The 20436-nt window shown below is 49.7% G+C and overlaps 1 protein-coding gene across 3 annotated transcripts in view; it reads left to right on the top strand.

Annotated features, from left to right (window-relative positions):
- Nucleotides 1-20436, top strand: part of mino (glycerol-3-phosphate acyltransferase mino) — a 100324-nt gene that overhangs the window by 37001 nt on the left and 42887 nt on the right. Inside the window, exon 1 of one of the 3 annotated variants that reach the window (XM_089578702.1) lies at nucleotides 14008-14246. The exons of the other annotated variants lie outside the window; for them this stretch is intronic. Within the exon in view, the coding sequence (XP_089434828.1) occupies nucleotides 14200-14246 (47 nt within the window). The 5' untranslated portion in view covers nucleotides 14008-14199. Of the gene's footprint in view, nucleotides 1-14007; nucleotides 14247-20436 lie in introns of those variants that run through there. 3 annotated transcript variants of the gene reach the window in all.

Genomic DNA, 20436 nt, shown 5'->3' with positions numbered 1-20436 from the left:
CATTGTCCCGACCGTGCTCTGCACCCGAGTCTGGCAGAGAAAGCCTGCTCCAACGCTTTCTTCCAAGCGTCGTTGTGTCCAGCGGTGTGCGAGAGCCGGTCGTCGCCTAACGCTCGTGTCGAAAGCGGGTTTTCCGGCCTGGTCGATTCCCCCGCGATGTTCGGTAATTGCGAATTTGCGGCTTCTGCGCCTAGGCGCGTGTTTCCCCCCAGTTTTGACACCTAGCGTTCAATGCAAATAGTAGCGCAGACTATTACGTGGTTTTCCCGTGTGGACACTGCGGGGGCTTTATTTTCGCACGCTGTTTTCGCGGGCAGCTGCCTCGAGTTCGACGATTCCATCCAAGGAGCACTGCTGCCTCGGGCACCCTGTCGAGCAGTAGCGTTCGAACGTGTAGCGGGTGAGCGTGCTGAAACCAGACGCTCCCTGGGATTACCTCGGAGTGAATGACGCGTGCTGACGCTCGGATGCCCGCCGCGAACTTGGCTCTCGTCCAATGCACCCGGGGACCGAGTGTGAAGTGGATGCAAACACGGCGAGCACTCGAGTCTATTCTTGGCGGGTTAGGTGGAGACGGAAAAGAAGCTTTAGGTATTTGTAACGGATTTGCGGCCCCCGTCTCCTCTCTTTTTAATGCGAGAGCATTACTTAGCTTATTGTGCGAAACCCCGTCGTAATCAGAAACCCGTGGCAAGCATGCGTGGCAGAAACGCGGCACGTGAATGACGTCATCACCCCTCGTGTAGCAAATAGGCCGCCGACGTTGATTGGGTTTATTGCCGTTGGCGTTGTCAACATATAGTAGCAGAAACTCGGCTCTGGAGTAAACGCGCGGTTGAGGTGTGTACATCGAGAAGTGAGAGGTTTGCTCTCGCATTTACACACAATGGAAATTGCATAGGTGCTTTAAGAATGCTTCCATTCTCGCTATATGGCGGGACAAAACATTTTGTGACGAATAAATCTGTGCGCATACTTATTCATGTTCCGCAAGCGTTAGACGTCTTGCTCAGACGAGCTCCCCGTACGTCAGTGTGGCGAGCTGAATGCCAGGCACTCGGATAACATGAATCGCAGCATACGTCGGATGGCAACGCTCCGATTTACAGTGTAGGGTTCTTGCTCGCGTATAGGTCGACCCCCTAACTTCGGGAAAGAGAAAGATAGAATGTTTGAATGCCGCGTAGCACAGCGCACCATATACCGAGGCGCACCCGCGGCTCTCCTTTGAATGCGGCGCACTTAATGGCGGCATCCAACACATGTGCAGCCGCGCAATTTTTTGACGCCTCCCCGGAACGGACGCCCACATTCAGAAAGCATGACGCGCGACTGAAGGAAGTCATTTTTCCTCTAAAGCGCGATGTTGGTGCGCTGGAGTTCAGTGCTTACCTTCGGTATTAACCTTGTATCTGGGAATCTCCTTGCGCTCCTCACTTAAAAAAAAAAAAAAAGAGGGAAGGGGAGGGGGGGGGGGGGGTGGTGTAGTTACGGCGGTGCCAACTGTCGTAGTTGCCAAGGGCCCGTTGAGGACTTCCCACAGTAGTATCTTTGACGTCGTTATCTCCCCTCTTCTGCGTTTGTATCCGGGGTTGCGCCTCTTCCTAGCCGTCATTCGCGTATTGGACGAGTTTGGAGAGCGCGATTTTGAAAAACCAAGTCAACATGCAAGCGAAAATCTGTGCCCTTCGCCTTGTCCATATTGAGCGTCCTCCGCGAAGCAGTGATCCTGAAAGTGAGGTGCGGCGATGCATTCATTGTCGTGGGGAAACTCATTAAACATGCATTTTGTAGGTCTCCTTAGAGCGAGACGCTGTTTCGAAAAACGTCAAGATGAAACATGAGCCGTCCATTTCTAATTCGGTGTGTTTTGTGCACGTGCCTTAAAATGTATTCATGGGAACTGCGGAGCAAGTTGTATAAATATACAACTATGCCTGTAGAAATTACCGGTGTAGCCAACGTCTAGCACGTATATAGACTGGCGGGACTGGAAGTGTTGCTTGGGGTCTATTCTCCGCTTGCTAGATCCTTGTTGTAGAAGCCGCCGCTGTGGGCGTCTCTCTCCCTTTCTTTCTTTAGTCGCAGATCGCGAAGGAGTAGAGTAACCGACGTACGGAATACCCAGCCTCTCCACAACGCTGTGCAAGCATTACTATAATCCGAGGCGTTGTCGACCTGTGGAGCGGCCTACTTGAAGTTTATTTTTCTTTCTTGTTTGGAGCGCGCAGACCGCCGGTATTTTCCGAATGATGTGCAATTTGTCAATCCTTATTCGTCTGGGTGTGACAGTGAACAGCTGATCTAATATTCCGTCTCATCACAACTTCTGTTCAGGTCGGGGTAGACGATGCCACGACTGACTCTCCATGGTGTGGCTAGTCCGCTTTGACTTGCTGAAGGCGAGCTAGGCGCGTGGTCAGTGCGGAGCGGATGACGCCCGCCAAGTTTTTGGGCTCACGTGCGCGAATAACGAACGAATCACGCATCTGTATACCTGGCTACCACATTCGGTAGGCAGGTGGCTCCGAATACGAATGCATTTGAGCAGCTTTTGATGTCAGCCTAAGTGCTTCTGCGCGCATAATCTGGCGGTTGGCCAGACAGCTTTGTGACCTATATACTCGCAAGAAAGCCCTCCATGTTTGGCCAGTGAAACGGAACCGGAATGTCGCTTTATTTTGCGCAGCCCGTTTGCTTGCGTCGCTTGCAAACACCGCCGCCAACTTTCCCGCCGTGAAAGCCCGGCTCGTCCGCCGCAGGCGGTCGGCAGCCACGCTTGAGATGGGGCCGATAAGAAACGCCACCAGTGCGCGCGGAGGTTTCTTTGCACGCGAAAGGGGACCCTGAGACGGTGGCAACGGTCGCGAAATGATTGTGGCGATCGCCGCTCGGCGCAGTGTATGCATGACGTCAGGACTGATCGCCATCGATCTTGCGCGTGCAAGTGCTGAGTGCAACTCTGCGCACGCACATCCCCGATTTGTGTAGGGATAACCCGAAGGGCCTGCGCCGTCTGTTCCGTCCCTCTTATTAGGGTTGCAATAATAGCCCGCACGTTCTTATTACGTCTGTAACTGCGACCGCCTGTGCCCCGCGTATGACGCCGATTATGGACGAAGGGAGGAAATTCAAAAAGGAGAAGGAGCAAAGCAAAAACAAGGCCCTCCTGATACCGTGTCCTTCGCTTCCGAGTGCCATTACTATTTCTAGTCGCTCGGCCGGCGAGCTAATCTCGCCCCCTTCCGTTGGCCGAGCCGCAGTGTCCGTTGCCAACCCGATTACAATGTTTCGTTTCGTCCAGCGCCGTCCTGGCCGTCGTAAAGAGAGTGGCGTTTGCTATTGTGTTGTCTGCTACAGATAACCCGCCGGGGGCCGAGGGTGACGAGAAATGACTCTACTTTGTCGGGAGAAAGCTGAATGGAAACGTCCCTGGTCGCGAACGCCGCTCGAGCGCATATTTTTCTTTACTTTTCTGGGCGCGCTCCTCTTTCCTGCATGGTAAAAGCGGTGAACCTGAACGCGCACTGTTATCACGCTTTTTCCCCGTCCGGTGTCGACATCACGGTCGCGTCGCTTTTCCGCGGTTATTAAAATTAGAGAAAACAGCCTCTAGCGAAAATCTAGCGATCATCTTTGTTATCCGGTTAACTCTCTGAGGGGGCATGGTTTTTGGAAATCAATATTTCGCTAATAAACCAAGCCGTTGCAGTCTGGGCCGCCAGGTAAATGGAGCAATCACTTCGCTTCAAACGTGTGTGCTTTGTGAAGGCAACTAGAGGTTTCTCCTCCGATCTGAGAAGTGTCTTGCGAAACTCGTGATTGGACTCATTTAGGGAGATTGATGTGAGCTACGCGTGGCCATTTCCGTTGACTTCTGCTACTTCGACGCGGGATTGCGGCTGAAAAGGTGCTTTGACAGGCGACTCGGTTGACTGCCGCCTTAACTGCTTAGTTTGTCTGTGCATGAAGCATTTTACACAAAAATTGCGGGTTTCGCCCTGGCTTGGACAAGTTTCAAGTTTTCGGTGATTAAATGTAAGGTTTGACGCCATCTTGTCTGGTCGGGTAGCACATTTGTGTCGAAAGGAAAAAGGAACGCCGACCAGAGGTAGTTGAAAAAGGTTGACGTTTCGGCTTCCGTACGGAAGCCTTGTTCGCTAATATTGTTCACTATAGTCGGATACAACTCAAAAACGAAGCGGCGAATGCCCCTCAAAGGAGGCCGTCCAGTTGGCGGTGGTCATAGAGTTTCTTACTATTACCTAGAGGGAAAGCTCAGCTCGTCTATGGGAGTTTGCATGGCGACCCCTCGAGACCACTTCAGCCACCATGGGCGCTCAAAGCATCATGGGGCGGTGAGCTACTTGTTGCGGAACTGCTACTTTTGGCCAAAAAATAATAGAAAAATAAAGCTGTTTGATAACTACAAACGTCCTAACATTTAATATCTGGTCTAATTATTGCAACAAATGAGCAGAAAAGCATTTAAGTGCAAAGTTTGCCCAAAACAAGACACGACTCGCTCTCCTATTGGCCAAGTAAAGAACACTATAAAAACTAGCATTTCGTAATTAACAGGCGCACTTTCAAAAGTAAATATGTTTTCAAAAAAAAATGTTGTTGCTTAAACACTAAGAGGTTTTTAATGGCATTTCAGAAAAGTGAAACCTTTTATTGGCGTTGTGTGTCGTCGCGTTTTCACTACTATGGGTTTTGCACACTGCGTTCGCGCGAAAGTCGTCTGCGCACACACGAACAGCGTTTTCGGAATGAAACGTCTCAGTAGTGCCACTCCGTGCTCTCCAAAAACTACGACTGTTCCGCAACAAGTAGCTCACCGCCCCATGATGCTTTGAGCGTCCATGGTGGCTGAAGTGCAGCGCCGCCAGCTTTCCCTCTAGGTAATAGTAAGAAACTCTATGGCGGTGGTCGATTGAGGTGACGTAGTGGTTAATTCACTTATTCCGTAGATTAATCCCGTCCCGTGAAAGCTCCCGCGTCGTCCCGCTATAATATAGCACTGGCTGGAGGACCGCCTTTGAGGGACATTCGCCGCTTCGTTCTTGAGTTGTGTCCGACTATAGTAGCCTTGTTCACGCCAATATCTGGAGTCCCTGATGATCCAGACAACCGAAGAAAAAGAAAACCTATATCGCAACAGCAATCTTCCGCCTACGTACGCAAGAGTCCTTGGACAGTTGCTGAGATGCACTTAAGTTTCCTGCTTTAGTCTTTCCGTTTAGTGAACGAGGCTTACGTACGGAAGCCTAATCGACTTAACCGTTTTTAACAACCTTTATTCGGCGTTGTTTTTAACGCGACAGCATCAAGGCTCTCGTTTAGCGGAAAACCCGGCGTCGTCCATGGTGGGGTTGTTACAGAAAATCCACGTCAGTGGCAACACGCGTGTATGTCTGGAATGAAAATGATTCGAAATAATTGTAATGTGAATTAAAGGTCGGCGCATGTCTGAAACGACTGAACTGTTCAAGGTAATTGATTTACGCAAGGACAAATTTAAAAGACGCGGGTTCGATCCCGGCCGCAGCGGTTGAATTTCTTTGGAGGAGAAATTCTAGAGGCCCGTGTACTGTGCGATGTCAGCGCACGTTAAAGAACCCCAGGCGGTCGAAATTTCTGGAGCTCTCCACTACGGCGTCTTTCATAGCCTTAGTCGCTTTGGGACGTTAAACCCCATAAAACATAAACCACAAATTCTCATAAATTTGTCAGGATTCGAACCCACAACCCTTGGGTCACCAGCCTGGCACCCTACGGACTAGGCTACATAGGCGCGTTGACTTGGCTGAGACACAATTGGGGGTGGGTGGTGATGTGTGTGATGTTGGCTTAATTTGAAGCTTAGTAATCTGGTAATTAGTGGAGTGAACTAGAGACGCGCCAATTAGTGAGATAATTTCAGTTGCATTATGTGCGTCTGCAATGTGGAAGAGTTCAAATACGAGTATGTGGAAACTGTGTTGTGATAATTGTGATGAATGTGCGAATGTGAAAAAAGAATAACTGTGGGTGAAAGAACCGCTGAAGGGAGCCCTTAGACACCTTTAGCATGCCGTGCACTGTGTTACCCGTACCGGAGTACCGGGAGCTCGCCCACCGCCAGTCCACGCGCGCTGACTGGTCCCGATGCGTGCCTGGCGCCATCTGGTAGATTAGCGCATGCGCACTGACGGCGCACAGGCTCCCGGTACTCCGGTGACGTTAACGGTGACACAGTATCCTAAAGGTGTCTATTAACGCTATCGCGTCGTGCTGTTAAAGCCGGAGCTTGAGTGTCTTCCTAACTTTTTCGTTTTGACATGTGCTGTGGATTGTGTAGATTTCTGTTGCCCCTTCCGTTTATGGGGCTTAACGTCCCAATACGACGCAGGCTATGAGGGACGCCGTAGTGGAGGGCTCCGGATAATTTCGACCACCTGGTGTTCTTTAGCGTGCACTGACATCGCACAGTACACGGGCCTCTAGAATTTCGCCTCCATCGAAATTCTACCTCCGCTGCCTGGAGCGAACCCGCATCTTTCGGGTCAGCAAAAGAGCACCACAATCACTGAGCCACCGCGGCTAGATTTCTATTGTAATTTTTTTGCTGCTCGCTGTTGGCTTTGTACGCTTGAGTTTGTACCGTGTCTCTAGCAAGGCAACCGCGGCTGGAAAGTGATGATTAAATGTGCTGTTCGCAGGAAGAGGTTACTTTCAACATGCTGGCTTAAAAATATCGCCATAAACTTTATGCCGATATGTCGGCTTTTGGCCCTGCAGGAAGGGCAGTACGCGTCGTCATAAGGGGCATGCATTTCCCAACAGCAGCAGTGCATCGACCGCGTACTGTACCAGGTCAGCGGCCTGTTTTCCGTTTAATCGTGATCCGCTCCTAATGTTTTTCGTAGTTAGGACGGGGTTGAACAAATGAAGGTAACTCGAAGCCTGCGAGGCTGAAGCTTCACGCCTCCCCGGAAAGGGCCTCCTGCCTGTATCAGCAGTGAAGCACGGACATAAAAGTGCCTCCAGTAGCACGGTTCTCAGGAGGAGGCGGCTGCTAACCAGCGCCGCTCACGGAAAGCTGCTTCTTGTGGTGCCAAACCGACTGTATCGGACGGTCGAAGTCCAGACTCGGGCACGTAAGCACACGGAAGCACTTCGCTGGCGCGTTTGGACGGGGTCACGGAGGCCGCGGTCGCAGCATCGCACACTTTCGGTGAAACTCTCTGAAGGTGTTATCTGAGGGTACGCGGACATTTGGTGCGCTGACAATCGAAGGGATGTGGGGCAAACGTGTTCTCGTACTAACTGTAAAGTGGTGGTCAGTTGTTCATAAGAATGCTTAGCACTGGTGCATTTTATATTGACACCCTAGTGACTGTACGGCGTGAAAGCCACTGCGCTCAGTCGCATCACCCTGCATGGATTGTATTCGAGAATATCAGGTTGGACCAGTTATTCGGTTTGGAAATATTGGAACAGACTGAATGCAACGGAGAGAAACAGGCTTGCAACTGTGACGTGGGTATGGCGCAACGCATGACTGCTTTGGAAAGGGGAGGGTAGGGAAAAAGAAAAAAAAAAACCTGAAGAAAAATGAGACAAAATGACAAAAGAAAACGGACACGTAGACACGCTGCTTACTCAACGTCGCGGCACTCGCATCACGAAGGTCCTGCAAAACAGGGCGTGCTCAGCATGGAAAACAGCCCACGCTACAGGGAAGATTTAAAAAAAAATAAAAAAAAAGCAGCAGTTTGGGAATGCACAGCATGGCGATGAGCTAAGGAAACACATTAAGACTAACGCCTTTGAGAAAAATCTAGATAGCCGCGCCAAGACCCATGGCCACGCCATGGCAAGGGGCAGTTGGCGTAGCGTACGGGTAGAGGTAAATGTTCCGCCCTAGCAACGTCAAACGAGTGGCAAATGACGCGTAAACGTTTATGCGAAGCGCATCTGTTACAGTCCTTGCGCGGCAGTATGCCCATGAAACAAGTCGTCCAGGTAGATGGCAGGAGGTTCACCAGCTGCCACATTACGGGCGCACCATCTTCGCCGTAATGTGTTTGCGAGCTCAGAAGCGGCACGGCAGCGTTCATCCAGACGGGGGGTAGATTAAAAACTGGGTGTAGAATGAGGGCAAACAGATGGCACTATCAGCAAGAAATGAAACGCGAACAATACAACTGAGCCGCGAACAGCAAAGTAAGCTCTTAGCCAGGGGAAGCTCAGTACTAGCAGAGGGCAATTTCATTTCGAAAGAGCGAGGACTCTTCTTCAGAAGTGTCATTCAACCTCGCTTGTATATGCTCTCCAGGAGCTAATATGTTGGCGTTTTTGTGCTGTCACTTCAGTTTCTTTGTTCGCGTTTCATTCGTTGCTGGTAGTACATGTTGCAGCTGTGCGTCCACGGCTGAAAGCTGTGCGTATTCCTGTCGCATGGGCACTAAAAATTACTTTTGAGAGTCAAGTGCTTCGTTCCTTACGCGGCTTGGCGGGTGTAAATTTAATGACGTCGCCGCACGTCTTTTGCTCTCATGACCTCGGTATGCAGCGGTGCGAACAACAATCTTCGAAGGTGTGAGAAACGAAGGAAAGTGCGCGCAAAAGAAAAAAGGAACGGAGTGGCTGATTGTCCGCCGTGTTGTTGCTGCTCAAAGCTGCACAATGCTTAATACCAATCGGCAACTGTACACAGGTTACTGTCGTAAATTAAACGTTCCAGTAATTTTTATTGCTTCCGGAATTTCCACGTTTTCCTGTGCGAAGGAAAAAGATGGGATTTTGATGTGTCGGTCGGTTGTCTTTTTACTTAAATCATCCCGGGGAGGGGGGGGGGGGGGGGGGTGGTAGCACGCTGTCGTCATTGTTCAGAGGTGGATTAGTGCGCAGAATGCTACTAAGGTTTCCGGCAGTCTACCTTAGGAACGTAATGATTTGAATGATATCGGGATTGGTGACAGCCCTTTTTGGCGGCTTCTCTACGTAAATGATTTGGTCATGATTTAAGAGAAATGATCCAGAGGTATACTTCGGACAGCATCTACGTTAAGCAGCATGTGCGATACGAGAATTAGCTAGCGGAATATATGATATCTTATAATTATCTGCGGCGGAACATGGCGATGTTCAGAACACCGCAAACGGCAGCGAAGCTTGAAACGAAAGACAACATTAAGGACGTGGAGACAATAGAACTGCTGGTTTTATTGCTTCGGAGGCAGCAAATTTGTAAAATTTGCATGTCGAGAGATGTAGAACTCAAGCTGGCCAGCTTATTAAGAACTGAATGAAATTATAGACTCGTGATAGACTCAGGAAAGTTATGAAGTCACTGCCGAGGATTGTGTGAGTACCAGACCGGAAACTATGTAGTTTAATCTCAAATCACGTCTGTCAAACAACGCGTTTCATTTTCACAAGGCGGAGCATTGCTTTGAGTTTTGTCGCGACACAAGCGGAATAGTGTAGCAACGGCGGCGCCAACTCGGTACTGCAGCTTATCCATAATCTCTGCCGTCATGCCAACTATTGTGTCTGAAGACTTTGCCTGTAAATGCGGAGCAGAAAGCGTCTTCTGCTGTACCAGCTTCCTGTCAACCGAGTCGCCGGTTAGCGACACCTTTGGTGGTGGGACGAACGGCGAGTCATGTGTGCCAGTCAGAGGGCAAATGCGATTCTTCTCGGCCGGCCGCCGCGCACTCGCTGTACAGTTGGTGAGTAAGGGAACGCGTGGCTTCTATTACCATCAGCACCCTTAAACGTGACCCCGAGAAACCAGATTACATGGACTTTTTGACATGCACCGCGCATGTGCCCTGGTAACTCGAGGCCTCCTCAGAATGCGCGGCAACGCGCTCCTATGTTCACGCCGCGATCAGGATAGTGCAGCGCACTTTCCGTCTCGGTCTTCTGCTCAGCTCGGGCGCGGCTTGACCGTACCGAGACCGCCTTCACTTGTGCAGCCATGAACAAAAGTTTGCGGGATGCGGATTTTCGGAAAAAAACTTTCTTCTGCGCGGTAAGGCAGCGTGGGTACAGTGAACTAGAATATTTTCCAGTGGCGCGACCGCGCCTCTCAGCCTGACGCACGCCGTGTCCCCTGCAGCGGCGGCGCTGCGATCGACCACCCTTGAACGCTCGGCTCGCCTCCGCAGCGTGCGATGCCAGCACATGAGACTGGAAAGCCTGCTTCGTTATTTAGCTGCGCGTTTAACGTAGTTTTGTTTTGCGCTTGCTATATGTCTTTAATATTTGAAGATATTTGGCATGTGCGGATGTTTACTGAATTGAGTGTACAATGTCGATCCCGCCATAGCAAGCAGTAACAGACGAAGGCTATTGAGCGCACTGTAAACATTTTTTTTTTTGAGCTAAGTATTACAAACTGTCGCAGTTCCGACATATTTCGAGACACTAAATTTTGCAAAGTAACAGTTATTCGTGGGACCATTTCTCACGGGATATACGCGATTAAAAATATATATATAGATACCGTTTTCATTATGAACCAAGACACAAATTCACCGAATATTAGGTGTGTATAACTATTGATTCCATGCTGATACGAGAATGCACTTCAGTCAACACATATGATGTGCACCATAAAAGCGATTGACGCAAAAAACAGTCGAAAAACTGCTTAATACGATTTTAATGCAGGTGTTCGTAATTTTCACTGAGATCAACTTGAAAGCTCCAATGCATGAAGCAAACAGTCTACAAATATAGCTAATTTAATCTGCTTAGCTTGAGGTGCTGCGCTGCCTTTCGCTTCGACAGCATGTTTGACTTGTTCGTCCTTGATAAAAAAATGAAGCCTCGTAGTAGTATAAAAACTCACTATGCGAGGAGTGATACTCTCAAATTGCATTCCACATTTAAAGGAGTAGCACAATCAATCATGTGTAATATGTCCATGACACTTTCGGAATGAACTTTGCGCGCACTAAAGCAGTTCGTAAAAAATGTCCTCCAGCCTTGTGATGAAACGGAACAGTTCAACCGAGGGGTAGCGTAAGCCTCCGTCGTCAATATGTTTAACAAATTCTGCAGCAGGCATGCGGTGCCCTTGCTCTGCTGGCAATAAGAGGCAATCCATACATGCAGGACATTTTGTCGGTAGCACGCACTTTTTTGCCACGTACCCAGAGATGTGATAGATCAACCTTGAGTCACTTCTTTGGATGTTATAGTCATGTTGCACAGCTGCACTGCCACATGAAGCCGACGGTCCCTCTTTTTCGGAGCAAACCTGCACTTTCTCCATCAGTTGCTGCTTTGCAGATTCCTCTTTGTCCCCCGCGTCAAGGAGATAACTTAATATGTCGCTCTCTACATTTCCACCTGCAACGCTGTGTGCCAAGTTGTAATAAGAGAGGCAGGGAACAGTGATAACAAACTGTTGTGGTGTTGGATGGGAGTTGCAGCCAGATGAAAGCCTTACCAATCCAAAGAAGTTCTCCACTTTGTCCTGGCTCAGTCGTGATGTCAACAGGTAGCTGTGGCCAACTTGGTCGTGCAAGTACTGAAGGTGCTCAAGAGTACTTGTTAGCGTGACTCTTAGGCCTTCCGCGGTAGATTCGCTCAGAATTTTTTTTATCAGCGTGGCGCTCCCAGGTGTCCAGGAAACCTAGGGTTTCCTTTATTAACTTCACACCATCAGAAGCAGGCCTGAGGGCATCAGCTGTATACCTGCCAGTCATCACAGCAATCAAGGACTTCATTCTTATGAAAAACTTTTCTGTAGCTTCAAGTTTACCGCAGCTCTGCTCTAGCTGAGTGCGGTAAAGAAAAAACGCTCGCAAAGGACCATGCCCGAACAATTGGAATGCATAACTTGCCCGCATTTTTTCGAAATTGTTGGGGCTGATGTGCACGGTAGTTATGCCAGGCATTGCTTTCATTGTTACAGCATTTCTGTCCAGTTCGAAAGCTTTTCGAGCAAATTGCATTGAAATCGTTCCATCGAGGGTGTCAAAAGTTGTGACAATAAGCCTGTTTCGAATATTTTTGACAAGGTGTGGGAAATCAGAAAAAAAATATAAGAAACGGCTGCTGTCAACAGGATGCGGTTTCTCGTGCAATGCAACCACACTGAACGAAAAGCCAGCGCACAACTGAAGCGCCGTCGGGCGTGCTCTGAACCGCCGCCACCGGCCGCCTTCAAGGGTGGGCGACAAGAGCGCCGCCGCTTCAGGAGACACTCTCGGTGACGCGCGTAGCAAGGCGCTGCCCCCTCCGCTCGCTTCACTGGAAAATATTCTAGTTCACTGTAGCGTGGGTAAATGAAAAGCATAGATGCACGAGAACACATGCGTGTTCCATTCGTTGGAACAAATACGAGCGCATTGGCTAGCGAGACAACGCAGAAATTTTTAAGGCGGAAGCCTTTAATGCCTCATCTTTGTAAGCAGGAGTTGTCGACTGAAATGTTATGCTTTTCAATTGGTCGACATGGTCGTGACGTCACAGTGCGCGAATTTCAAACGGGGCCAATTGTACTTAGGCTAGTAACCATGCGACCAATTAAAGGGATGGTATAGTGATGCTTCAAGTAAGTGGGACTGAGTTTAGTTAATTAACCAATTAGCGTAATTAACCCTTCTAGTAAGACCAGATAAATAAATAAAACCGAGTAGGAAATTGGTCGAGTTGGGGAATCGAACCAGGGTCTCCGGAGTGCGAGACGAGCACGCTAACCACTCCGCCATGCCAGCTCGATGGTTCGGAATGAACAAAGGCGCGTCTAGTGAATGCGGTGTCTTCGTTCCACTCCCATCTTCCTCCCTTTCCTTACGGCGAGGTTCAGGTGTCCACCGAGATATGCGAGACAGATACATTTCCTTTCCTCAAAAACCAATTTACCGACGAGCAAGGCGTAGAGCCGAACGGGCGATGGCGTTCTGTGGACTCCCTGCGTTGCAAGACGCTGTCGTGTTCCACTCTTAGAGGCGAAGCTTAACATCTTTACCACACATCAGTGACACAAGCAGCAATACCGCGCTTAAGGCTTTCGCCTCATCGCACTTTAGGTCAACAAAGTGCCCCCCTGAATTTTTTTTCACCAATCCGCAACCTGTAAAATTTTTGTTTTTTCTTGCTTATTTCTTCCGTGCATTTATTTAAACAATTGCGAAATTAAATTTTTGTTTATGTTTCATAATCTGTACTGCTCGAAAGTCTATTTAATGCATATGAAACTTAAAATGAAGTGGGCGGCTTTATAAAGATGTGCACACGAGCATTGATCGATAGGCTCTTAATTATGCTAATCACGCTCGTGAACGGGGGTCAGCCAGTCGACGACTTCTGTTGGGACATGATTGGTTTAGGTTACCCAAACGAAAAGGTTTAAAGAAGCTTGCTCAGTGACTGTTTGTTTTATGTAAAAAACGTCTTAGAATTGAAGCGTTTGTCATAAATCGGAACAATTCTTCGTTTTCATTGTCTGCTGTTACTGGTAAAAAAAAAAATGTGACGCACGAAACTCTTAACATCTAATCGGCACGCATTTCGCGCCGACGGGTATTGCTGATGTGCTGGCATGTTTCGAACGACGTGTACGGACATGGATTTTGCTGTCGAGAGCTGCGTCGTACGTACTTGGATCGAGATTTTTGCGACCTCTTTAAAATTTGCCTGAGTACTGCTAGTGTGTTATTCAACGCGTCCCGCAATTGACTGAGTTCGCACCATGGAATGCCGGGCGTTGTGAAAAAAAGGGGTGGGAGAAAAGAGAACGAAGCGTGAAGGAAAAGAAAAAAGAACAGCGCACATTCTGTCTGCTGCAGGTTGGGCCCAGCCAGCGCAGTTTGTCGGAAGCGCGTCGGTGGTTTTTCTGTTTGTGGCGGCCTCCGCTCGCCGGGGGCCGGCCCCTCGTTTTCCGCGTCACATGTGCGAGCGTGTCCCCTGGCGGCCGGTGACGGCCGCTCCATTCGTACGAGCGGGCCAATCGCGTGCCGCGCTGCGTGCTCGCTTCCGGTCCGCTGGAGCGGCGTACGTTTCCGCCTCGGTTTTGTAAATGTTGTGTTCGCCTGCGCGACCATGGCGTAATCTGCGGCGCGCTATCGCCGCGCCGGTCGCGAAGTCGTTGAGAGCATGATTGTCCCGGCTGGATTCGGTGTCTTCACCGCCGGCCTGTTCGGCCACCGTTGCTTTCACTGCGAGCACCGTCACTAGCTGTGCGGCGAGATGCTGACTGCCCTGGTGCTGTTCGTGTCCGTCTACCTGGCCGTCAGGTGAGCCCCCACTTTCGAGAACTGCGACGACTCTGCCTCGGACTTGATGACTGCCAGTGTCGTCATTTGATTGCCCGCTGCTGCTGTTCACCTTTCACGGCACTCGACTGCACTGCAGCAGGCTCGAGCCGCCGCGGATGTCCGAACCGGCACCGCTTGTTTGCCGAATGATCGAGGGGAGCCGGTGCCGGCGATAGCACGTGGGTCAGGTAATGCGCAGGCTGATGCAAGGTTGCGCGCGGCGCCGATCGCGCGGGTTTACACAAGCAAAGACCTAGCCTTCGCCTGCATACCGCTGATCCGCAGAATTTGCAATGAGCGAACGGCTTTGATGTGTTGCAGAGGTCTACCGCGAGTAGACTGCGCGCAGCGTTCCTGTTTACGTTGCGCACGTCGCGGTGATACGCGGCCAGGGGTTGTCGGGGCTCCGTTGGCCAAGCCGCAGTTCTGCGACTGCAGTTTGGTGCTGAGGTTCGCCGTACCGTTCAACGCCTCATACTGGCGCCAGTTTTTTATTAACGTCGACGCTGATGTCATTCTTACGGCTTCATTCTGCGCTCTGGTAACCTCTGCGGCCGCCGGCAATGTCTGACAGCGTTATAAACAAAAATCCAAATATATCACTGATATGAGGCCCCTATGGGGTTGAGGTTACATGTATGCAGCTGCGCTGATTTGCCGCCTGGCGCCCTCATACGAAAAAATAAAGCGAAAAACATATTCTAGTGTCAGGGGACAGCCCAATCGCTCTGCCCGCCTGTTATCTTCTGCAACCATTTTTTAATGTTTACTTATAACCATTGTGAGCGAAGTCTTGTTTCGTGTGAGAGTTTAGTTTCTTTCGTTTCATTTTATGCAATTCTTTCGTAGTAGCAGCTGAACTGTACCCGATATCCATTCTCTTGCATTTGATTTTGTTTATTTCTAGTTCAAATTATTTTGCATCCAAGTCCAGCGAGCCTTGTAGCCAGTGACGGGGGCTATTTACTCTGCAGTTCCGAGCAGTGCAGTAGAACTGACAAGCTGCTAAGTTGAAAACAGGCTGTATGACTCGATGGGCGAAAATATCTGCACGGCAGAAAAAACAGTGGTCATCGTTACGAATGTGCGTCGTTTTCTGCCAGTGGTGGCATTTATCATTCTGGCGATCGTGTTTGCGATGTGCGTCTTTTGCTCGGAGCAGAGTTGCATGCTTGAAGTAAGGCGGTTGACATTGAGTGTTCAGGTCTGAAACGCATTTCGCATGTGAAGTTAGCTGGTGGTTCGGCTTTCTTATTTTTCATTTTTTCCTTGTGTTGACACCATGCTTATCCTGTACGGCAGGGGTGGCTGCATCGATTGATCGGGATGTTGCGCGTGAACAGCGTGCTTGTTCGGAGAGAGGGAGTTGTTCGGTCCGGAACGACGGCGCAGAGTGACGAGGCGGAGACGCGGAAAACGGCAGTGTCCGCGGGCTGCAAACGTTATTTGGCGAGCGAGGCTGTGGGGCAGTTGGACATCTTCGACATGTTTTTTCTTTCTGCCGGGATGAGACTGCGTTGTTCGATTGAGCTTTGTCGCTTGAGTGGTGCTAGCTTCCGACCGGTAAAGCGTGAGTGCTCGTGTCAGCCTTTCCTCGTTCGCTGCCCCGCTGGTGTGAACCGGCGTGTGTGCGCGCGCCTTCCTCCCCGGCTGCTCGCCCCCGAGATTTCGGAATGCGCTCGAAAGGGGGCAGCGGGGCCTCCCCTGGAAACTGGCTCTCATCGGCCGACGTCGGCTCCTTTCCGCGAGATCCGCTTGTTAGCCGCACGTCGTCTCGGTCTGGTTGGCCGCGCGCGTCGTGGCCTTGACATGGAAGAGCGCAAGGTGGCCCGAGCGTTCACGCTCATGTTCTGACCGCATGTGCGTCACGCGCCCGCCACCATTGTAACGGCAGCTTTGTAGCTGCTGGGGCCAGTTTGACCGTCTTCCTCCTTTTTGTCTGACGGGGGAAAAAAAAACAAAAAACTGCACACCGTACGAAGGATTTGGGCAGCCGGTGATGGTTTTCACCACCGAGAACTTGCAGTGAAGTGGGCTAATTAAGCGGAGACAATTGCAAGTGATGCAAACGTTTCAAGGTTAATGAAGGTTTATTCCTATCTATTTCGAAGGACTTGAGCAGAAATGTTATCGCTGAATTCTTCTCGCCACTCCCCCCCCCCCCCCCCCCTTTGTGCTTGTAATATGTAGCTTGAATGGAGCTGCGGAAATATTTAAGTATTGTGCGAACCATCAGGGTTACATTAAAATTTTTTCTTGGAAAACATTTATTTGTTGCAGTAGTGGAAACAAAAGAGGGCAGTGACCTTTTGCATAGGAGCACAGACCTTTGGGCTAGTTGGTTCATAGCAAACACGTGCAAGCTAAAAAAAAACACGGACAGAGAAGAGACTTGCCAAAGCAAAAAAGCGCTCGTGTTGTCCAAGTCTCTTCTCTGTCCGTATTTTTTTGCGCTTGTACGTGTCTACCTTTTGCATGTCCTTTCAGAGCAGTCTTTGCAATACCTTTTTCATTCGGATCAAAATCGGATCAAAATGGTGCAGGATGTTTACATTCTCTGAAATTTTTTTTCTTTTGCATGTTCTGCTTCACTGGGCCATGTCGATTCTTTGGTACTCCTAGTTATCTGAGCTTTAGAGAATTAAAGACTGCTCTCTGTCTAGAGTCCTTTGGGGTTAAACGAAAGCCTCACTACATGGTTGAAGCACTGTTATGTGTACAAATGAAACAACTTGCACTGCTTTACTTGTAGCAGCTCTTTTACCATTGAGGAATTAAATACATATTCGTTTAGAAAAAAAAAAAAAAACTTGTCCACTGATTGAATTCACAGGCAGTGTTTAGCGCTGTGTAGACAGTGTGGTAAGATTGGGAATTTCAGTTTAACTCATTCATTGAATATCATGCATGCAGTCAAAAATGAATACTGTTAGTATTCCAGGAGGTTTGAGGGTATAAATTTTATAAAATTTTGAGGGTATAAAAACTTATGGGCTTCCTCTGTATGTAAGGTCATCCACGGCGAAGTGTTGGATGGAGCAAACGCTTAAAATATGTTTTAATTCAGCTCCAAAGAGTCCCTAAATGCTTTGTCATGATCGATACCCATCGCTAGCGCTATAGTTAGTGACGTAAAGCCGTGGGAACTGTAGTAGTGACATCACGGCACAGTAACGTGACGTATTGTGAACGGCGACGCGCGAAATCGGCAAGGCGCTGCGTCGGCGACTCAGCGGTCGGTGTGCTGATCGGCACACCGACATCGGCAAATATGCCGTTGCTGACGCACCTGCCGGCACCAGCATCGGCGGCCGAGCGAAACCTTCACGTCGATGAGACGATGACTATAGTTGCTCTTGTTATTTTTTATTTATTTCAATACCCTAAAGGCCCAATGCGGGCATTACATAGGGGGGGATTCATGAAAGAAAACAACAGATATAAAACACAGAATACAAACGGCTGAAAACAGAAGTAAACAAGTTAAGAAGGCAGGTACAAGTTAATAAGAGGAACAAAAAATACACCTTCTCCGTTCTAGGAATAAGATGGCGAAATAGAGGAGGAGGAATGCACCCCTCTTTTTCGCAGCACAAGGAGTTCGATCAGCAGGTCGATAGGGAAATATTTGTGGCTTTTTGTATTCATAAATCAGGAGATAACTGCGTGAGCACCCCTTCAGTAGCCCTCACGAGTAAATAAATTGCATACCTGGCAATAAGCACGCGCTTCAACCTATTGTGAATTTACTTTTTTTTTGTGCAGTGTGTGTTTCGGCGATAACCCGCGATCGTGTTAAAGAAAAGTCACGTGTGTCGAGCATGGACAGAGTGATTACTTCGCTTACGTGTGCAAGGAACGGCAGTTGAAGTCTAGCGTCTGTGCTGTGTGTTTCTGCTCGCTGTCCTTTGTGTGTTTTTTAGCGCTAGTAATATGTCGCAGTCAGTGAATACGAATAAGCGAAACGAGCGACTACATATCATATGTAGTCGACTCCTTCGACTCGCCAGCGGTACAAATAGGCCTAGCGAGACCACGAGGTTCTTATGTGCGATGTCGTGATTGTGGAGAGCGAGTTCGCAGGTTTTAGCGAATATAACTTGTTATCGAACATTGTTTTGACAACAGTGACCTGAATCGAGGATTGCCAATATCTTAGGACTCAAATGAGCGGGAAGCGCCGCTGCTAGCCGGTGTGACCCAGTTTGCCGACTTGCAGCGCCCGGCAGTAGTCGTCGGCGTCGCATGTGGCCATCAAATTAAGCCATTTTAATTATTGCAGATGGGCTCCAAACATACTTCTAGATAAAGCGATTTAAAGTCAAGTATTGGACACATCGAAAAAAAAAAATCACAACGAGCGAGAAACGTCGGGCCTACGCGGTGTCAGCAATCTGGCTATGAGGCGTTCCCCAGGCTGGCGCTCGCTTTCACCGGCGATTCTTGCTGATTTATCACACTGCGTACAAAAGTAAACGTACAACTGGCGCAAAAAAGAAAAAGCGTGTTCATCCTAAGTAGAACGTAGTTTTGCATATAATGCCAAACGAACGCGCAAGTAGCCCTGGGGTGCATGGGCGCATTCCTGGGAGAATTCCATACTCGCCCGGTAAATGCTGAATCCTGTGGAATTAACTTGAAGCATTCATTTAGCGAATACACGGACTGTTTGCGATACAAGCAACAGAAAAAAAAGCGAGCAGCAGATACCGAAATCTGCCGCCACGGGATCCGGAGGCAGTCTTGCGGCGCGCCTTCGCGGGCTGAACGAAGTGAATACAGCGACGGGTATTGGTCAGCACGAACAGTGAGACATCGTGTCGCTGTAATCTGAGCAGGGGATCGGCCGACTGACGCGCTGTCGGCTACGGGCCACCGACACAGTCGTCCGCCGAGCATCGGCGTAGTGTGGCAAAGCTATATGCAACGCAGAAACCGCCTTGGCATACGGGGGATGTCGACTGAGATCGGCCCAGGCGAGCCGCTTGGTTTCAGAACTCGGTGCCGTCCCTCGCCCGCATGGCGTTGCTCAGCATATCGCAGTACCGGCTGGCATTCCGAAAGGCGCTGGTATGCACAGCATGTGTACGAGAGCAGACGACGCAGCGGTCCGTGTGTCGCTACGTTTGGGGCCCACGTGACCAGGGTTGCTGCTCTTCCTTGGGAGTGACGTCTTAACACACCCCAGCGCTCAGAAACCGAAATCGCTCAGTATATAACGCGATAGTAGGGAGTTTTAGAATAGGGGGCCCCAACGCTTGGGGGCCCCAAGGAAATAGCGGGCCCCAGCGCTACGTACGAGTGCGCCGGTGAGTTTTAGAATAGGGGTCTCCCCTACGCAGCGGAGCCAGGCTTGCGTTTACCGACTGCAGCGCCACTACGGCAAACCAAAAAGATACTCTTAAAAAAGATTTTAAAATATGCGTTCATTTCATCGTCAGAAACTGTTATTATTGCAGACATACGATTTAAGAGTAAAAATTATAAGTGTGTTTTTACTGAGGCGGGAAACTCCATTCGAACTTCCCGCCAAGTCATCTCTACGGCAACCAAACTATGCATACTCGCTAAGCCTAGCAGCTTTGTAAACACAGAAGCAATCTGAAAATATAGCACATTTCATCGCTAAAATTTTGTGGTGAGGGCATCATCAGACAAAGCGATAGCTTCGTGCGCCTTTCGTTTTCCGTGAACTTAATGCACAGAGTAGCGGTCACAACAAATCGGTGGTGGAGCGGAAGGCCCCGCTTCGACGGGCGCCGCCATGTTGAGTGTACGTAGAGCGGCGTTGGGGCGCACGCCTGTTTGAACCTCGCGCGCTCTCTGACGTCAAATGACGCATACTCGCTAAGCCTAGCACCAATGTAAGCACAGAAGCAATCTGAAAATCTGGGGTGTTTTATCGCTAAAATTTTATGGTTGCGGCAAGTTCAGACAAAGCCATAGCTTCGTGCATATTTAGTTTGCCGTGAACGTGGGCCAGAGCGCAGCGACAGCAACGAATCGGTGGTGTAGTGAGAGGCCCCGCTTCGACGGGCGCCGCCATGTTGCCTGAACGTAGAGCAGCGTTGCGAAATAGCGTTCGCCGCTAACGTTAACCCAAGACGCAGGGCGGGGCTTGCGTTCTGCGCATGCGCACTTCGATGCCCCAAACTTCTTGGGGCCCCCT

This window comes from Amblyomma mixtum, chromosome 3 (assembly GCF_055824585.1).
Source record: "Amblyomma mixtum isolate Tamu chromosome 3, ASM5582458v1, whole genome shotgun sequence".
Lineage (NCBI taxonomy): Eukaryota > Metazoa > Arthropoda > Arachnida > Ixodida > Ixodidae > Amblyomma > Amblyomma mixtum.
Note: the sequence above shows the minus strand (reverse complement) of the source record. Positions and strands in the feature narration are given on the sequence as shown.